Below are 6,000 nucleotides of genomic sequence, written 5' to 3' on the forward strand. Positions count from 1 at the left end.
TCAGACAGGTTTCCTTAGATTTAAACAAGAAAGGTGGAAGTTTATTCATTTTAAACGAATCCGGTTAACGAATACAGCTATGCGACGCGACCACGCTAGCATGCATATGCGATAAACGCACATGCAGATAGAGACAGAAAAGGTAGAAAAGAATAAAGGGGAAAAGTTTGAGACAATATCGAGATTATAATTACAGTCCTTTAAGTTCAATGTGGAGTCTTTGGTTGTTGGTAAGTCCTGCAATTCGTTGGAGCCCAGATCGGGCTTCAACTTTGTTTCGATATCAGAGTCTTTTCTCTCTTGAGGTTTACGTGTCTTCCGTGGATCCGGTGGCTTGGGAGAAAGCGAGAGAGAGGAGAGAGGCTTCCTTGTTCCAGCTTCGGTTGCAAACTGCCTTCTCTTCCTTTCTGTGTGGCACAATTCAACTCCAAGTTGGCCAGTAGGTTAGTCATGTGACTAACTGGCTTAACCACTCCTGCGTTTGTGGATTATATCATTTTAGCAGTCCCTGGAATGCGCTTTCGTACACCTTCAATGTCTGGTGATCAAAATCCATTTGGGTTAATTGGATCAGGGAGTAGTGCTTTATCTCCACAAGCACCATCTCTTATTATGCAAATGGCCTCCAGCCAAAGGTCTGGTGATCTCTTTAACAAGTTATTTCTTCCTCCAGCAACAGTTTAAAATCAATGTCCGTATGATGAAATTAATACGCCTCATTCATGGCAGGTGGGGGTCTGCATGACTGTTTGCACACAGCAAGGTCTCGTAACAGCCATTTGATAATGAGCACATAATCTGTCTTGTGATATTGATTGAGGGATAAATATTGGTCAGGACACTATGGAGAACTCCTCTGCTCCTCTTGGAAATTGTGCCAAGGGATCCTTTACGTCCACCTGGCAGGGCAGACAGGGCCTCGGCTTAATGTCTCATCGAAAAGACAGCACCTCTGACAGTGCAGTACTCCCTCAGTACTCCACTGGAGTGTTAGCCTAGATTTTTGTGTTCAAGTCCTGGAGTTGGACTTGAACCCACAACTCCTGACTCAGAGGTGAGAGCGCCACAGCTGACACTATAGCCAGATACATAGTCATAACTATAATTTAAAAAAAAAACTCCTCATGCACAGATAATCCCCTGTTGTTTCAGCCTGGCGATCTTAAAATATGAACATCGCTTGGGAGCTGAGCGGAAACTGCAAAATTAATCCCAAAATTTGGATCTGGAATAGGATCAGCGAGTTCAAAGACACTTCAGTGGTCTGTACAGGGAGGCTGTGACCACATGTGATTTGAAGCCATGTTTCTATTTAAGTTGCTTTTGGAGGCATTGCTGCCGTAATTGTGGTTTCTCATTTCCACAAAGGGTCTGTGTTTTATTCACTTGGATCAGCATCCCACAGATGTTTTGCCCACATTTTCTTGTGAAGGATGTTGGGTTGTGCCACCTCTATAGTTTCTACCTTCTTAGCAATAAAGGTGAAATATGAATTAGTGTGAGGGAACCCTTCTTTTGTTAGGAGCTGGACTTGGGTGCATAGCAAGACTCAGTGTGCTTTGCCAGTTGGAGCAGAGCTTTTTTTTATCATTCACGGGATGTGGGCGTCACTGGCAAGGCCAGCATTTATTGCCCATCAGCCAGTGCCTTGAATACAACTGAGTGGTTTTCTAGGCTATTTCAGAGGGCAGCTAGGAGTCAACCACATTGCTGTGGGTCTGGAGTCACGTGTAGCCCAAACCAGATAAGGACATTTGGTTTCATTGCTTACGGGACATTTGTGAACCAGATGGGTTTTTATGGGTTTCAGAGTCACCATTACTGATAGTAGCTTTTTCATTTCATATTTATTTAATTGAATTTAAATTCCCCAGCTGCCATGGTAGGCTTTGAACTTGTGTCTCCAGATCATTAGGACAGACTTCTGGATTATTAGTCTAGTAACAGAACCACTATGCTACCATACCTCATGACCACTATACATACAGTAGAGTACTTGTATGCTACACTTTCTCCAACTTCTATATGCCAGGATAGGGTGGAATTTGGTGTAGGATTTTTAATTGACCCTCTTATTCTTCAGTTGGGGATTGTCTTTAGTTGTCTTCTGTAGTCGTCCTTTCTTGTGGGTAGGTGTTTCAGATCTTGCTCCCTTGAGCTGTTCTGTGTTTCTTGTAGTTGTTATCCTGTAGTTTTTTTTCCGGGAAGAATACGGTGTGCCTTTAAGGCTGGGAAAGGAGCCGCACTGCTTTAAGGCAGCAGGCTTCAGAAGCTGAGTCAAAGAATGCATTTTTGTTGCCCTGGGATGCAGCCATTCGGAGACTGCAATTCAAAGGGTGCATTTTCATTGCCTTGGATACAGCCACTGGGACTGAGCATTGGGAGATACATTTGTTACAGTTTAATTTTGAACTGGCTTATCATGTAAACAACCTGTTCTTACAGAGAAACAGACAGACAGCTGTGTGTTAGCACCTGAAAGGAACGCTCTCGGACCATTTAAACTGAAGGAAGCGAATTTAGTCTGTTTATTTATTATTCTCTCAAAATTCTAAGTAGTCAAGCCAAAACAGAGATCTCTGATAATTTAAACTGAAGGAAGGGAAGTTAGACTGTGACAATCTTTTATCCCTCAAAAATTCTAAAGTCAAATTGATTAATTAAAAAGTGTTTGCAAGTTGTTAATTGTTGAAATTCATCGCTGGAGAAGGAAAGTAACAATTTCGACTTCTGGATTAGACTACAGACTGTTCTACTGTTGAAGAACCTTTTTTCCTCAGCGGACGGCTGTGAGGACCTCAAGCAACCTTGGACTGTTTCATATCCAGCAGGAGCATAAATCTGCAAGGCCTCTAATTTTTTTCTATTTTAAATGATGCTTATATCTTCATAGTGTTTAAGAATTTAGTTTTTCTAATTAAACAGTTAATTTGTTGATTTAAAGACACCTGGTTTGGCTAGCCTCATTCGGGGGTGGGGGGGGGGGGGGGGGTTAATAGATGGTACAATTTGGTTGGATCTTTCTTTAATTTGGAAAGGTTAAAATGATATGTTCGGCGATCTGTGGAGGGACGGGATTGAATTAACAGTGCATTTTTCCCACCGCAATCAGAATCGTGTATTTTGATTGGGGGCTTTGACTGGAGCAGTCAGTCGTAACATAGTAGAGAGGTTAACATGGAGTAGACCTTCTTCTCGCCTCTTCTTATGACGCATTCCCACACCAGCAACCCCTCCACCATCCCAAAGATTTATCTACACCTGACCAAATGGAACAGCATACCCATTTCATCGCAGGAGAGCATAAACATTATCAAGATAAATATTGCATCCCTTTCTGCTCGACTGGTTTATGCTCCAAAGGAGCCTCCTCACACCCTACTTTATCTAACACTTCATCTAGCAGCATATCTTTCTATTCCTTTCGCCCTCGTCTGCTTATCTAGCTTTCACTTAAATGCATCAGTGCTCTTCATCTCAGCTCCTCCTTGTTGTAGTGCGTTCCATATTCTTAACACTCTTTAGGTAAAGACGTTTCTCCTGAATTCTCTATTGGATTTATTTGTAATTATTTTGTCTTTATGCTCTCTAATTTTGGACTCCCCACAAGTGGAAACATTTTCTCTGTGTGTCTATTCTATCAAACCCTTTCATAATCCTTCTATTCCTTTCTTTCTCACGCTTATCTAGCTTACCCTTAAATGCATCTATGCATCCTTCTTTACATCTGCACACCAGCTTTAAAGGAACCCTGGGTGAGCCCTCTGGAGTGGGAAAATGTGAGACATACGAGAACTGGTCGTTGACATGCACGAGGGAAATTGCAAGCAGAAAATTTAATAAGTGGCAAAAATCAGTTGAGAGCTCTCCCTACGGGCTAGCAGTAAAAGTGGCACTATGTACTAAGCCACAGGCAACCAATGTCTCTGCTTTAATGCCTGGTTTATGCAGGGCGAGGGAATGTTCTCCAGCTTTTCCTTCTAATTGTATTCTGTTATGTTATTGGTTATTTCAGGAAGAAATTGATGCTGGAGCAATTATCGTGCAGAAGGTTGTTCCAGTACAGGTGGGGGATTCTGAAGAGACCCTGTCAGAAAGAGTGAAAGAAGCTGAGCATGTGGCATACCCTGCTGCTCTCCATCTGGTGGCCACTGGAGCAGTACATTTAGGAGAAGATGGCAAGATTTGCTGGAAAGTACAGAATTGTAACTGAAGCCATCCAACAGGGGCTTACTGTGACTTTTTCAAAAATTAAGATATGTTTTAGAGGGGGGAAAGCGTTGGAATCCATACCAAATTGAAATCCCTTTTGATTTGCTTTTTGTCTCTCCCATGGTACATTCCGCAATCTTGTCCACATCTCATTAAATGGAGAAACGAATCCTGGCAAACCTCCTGTGTGCTAAAGCGGTCTCTTTGATTTCATGTTACTTGAAATAGATTATTGTTTAATGGCGTGACTTAATTTTTCAAACAAAAAGAATAGTCGGAAATTGCAGAAAAGAGAAATAAAACAAAATTTATACACACGTTTTCACTTTTTGTCTACAAGGTTGAGTTCTACTTTGTTATCGAGCAATTCTCCATATATTTATGAATTCATAAAAAAATGGCATTTACATTCTTAGCCTGCAGAAAAAAAGCATAAAGCGTGTGGAAGTACTTTTAGCCAGTTGCAGATATCGGGCTGAATTTTACAGACCCCCCATAGTCAGCAGTCGAGGTGAGGGGGGCCAGAGAATGCGTCTGGGAGAGGGCTGCCACGCACACAGATGCTGGGAGGGCCCAGCCGATATTGCCAGCTGCGGTGAGACCTGTGGCGGCCCCCCGGCTGCCTGGCGATGGGTCTACCATTTAAATAATTAAATACATTAAAATCAATGAATTAATTACACTTACACCACCGCCTTCTGTCCCAGTACGATCTTCCTGCCGCTGGCCCGCACTCCCGCGCCTTGGGGTCCCCATCCGGGGAAACGTGGTGGAACACTAGTTGGGAGGGGGAGGAGGTAAATTTCTCAGTGCGGGAGGGGCGCAGTGGGGTCAAAGAAACATCATTGGTGTAGGGAATGGTGGGAAGGGTTTTAGGTTAAATTTTATGCACTTTGGCAGTCGTGTGGGAAGGTTAGGTGGTCAAGGTAAATGTTTGGGGGGAGAGGGGAAGTAATTTTATGGTTATTGGGGTGGGAGAGGGGCAGAATAAATGTGTTTAATTTTTTTTATTACGTATTTCTTTAAATATTTAAATTGAACACAAGAACGGCAGGGCGAGCAGCCCTTTAAAATGGTGTCAGCGCCTGCACACAGGCAGCTGGCACCATTGCCGGGAATGGACAGCACACACCCTCCACCTCATCGAGGGAAGCGGCCTGCCCCGCCTATTTAAAGGAGCCACTGTGATTAAAACCGCGGTGGCTCTGCAATGTGTGGCCCACACGGACAGCCCGCCATTGTTTTTGCAGGGGGGTATAAATTTCAGCCCATCAGACTTTGGATTACAAACATACGAATTAGGAGCAGAAGTAGGCCATTTGGCCCCTCTAATCATCTCTGCCATTCAATAAGATCATGGCTGATCTGTTTATGTCTCGAATTTCACACTCCCATCTACCCCCTTTAACCTTTGATTCCCTTGCCCAACAAGAATCTATCTACCACCATTTAAAAATTATTCAATGACCCTGCCTTCACCACCCTGTGAGGGAGAGTGTTCCAAAGTAGCACAACCCTCTGACAGAAAAAATTTCTTCATCTCTGTCCTAAAAGGGTGACTCCTAGTTCTGGACTCACCCACAAGAGGAAACATCCTTTTCCACATCCACTTTGTCAAGACAGTTCAGGATCTTATAAACTTCAATCAAGTCTCCCCTCACTCTTCTAAACTCCAGTGAAAGCAAGCCCAGTCTGTCCAACCTTTCCTCATAAGACAACCCGTTCATTCCAGGTATCAATCTAGTAAACCTCTGAACCGCCTCCAATGTGTTTACATCCTTCCTTAAA

General features: G+C 43.2%; 1 protein-coding gene across 1 annotated transcript in view; it reads left to right on the top strand.

Moving 5' to 3' along the window:
- The window catches only part of gart (phosphoribosylglycinamide formyltransferase), a 47,436-nt gene extending 42,909 nt beyond the window's left edge, over positions 1 to 4,527 (top strand). The window contains exon 22 of the mRNA XM_068041104.1: positions 4,016 to 4,527. Coding sequence (XP_067897205.1) covers positions 4,016 to 4,213 — 198 coding nt within the window. The 3' untranslated portion in view covers positions 4,214 to 4,527. The remainder of the gene's footprint in view (positions 1 to 4,015) is intronic.
- The last annotated feature ends 1,473 nt before the right edge of the window (positions 4,528 to 6,000 follow it).

Source organism: Heterodontus francisci, chromosome 10 (assembly GCF_036365525.1).
Source record: "Heterodontus francisci isolate sHetFra1 chromosome 10, sHetFra1.hap1, whole genome shotgun sequence".
Classification (NCBI taxonomy): domain Eukaryota; kingdom Metazoa; phylum Chordata; class Chondrichthyes; order Heterodontiformes; family Heterodontidae; genus Heterodontus; species Heterodontus francisci.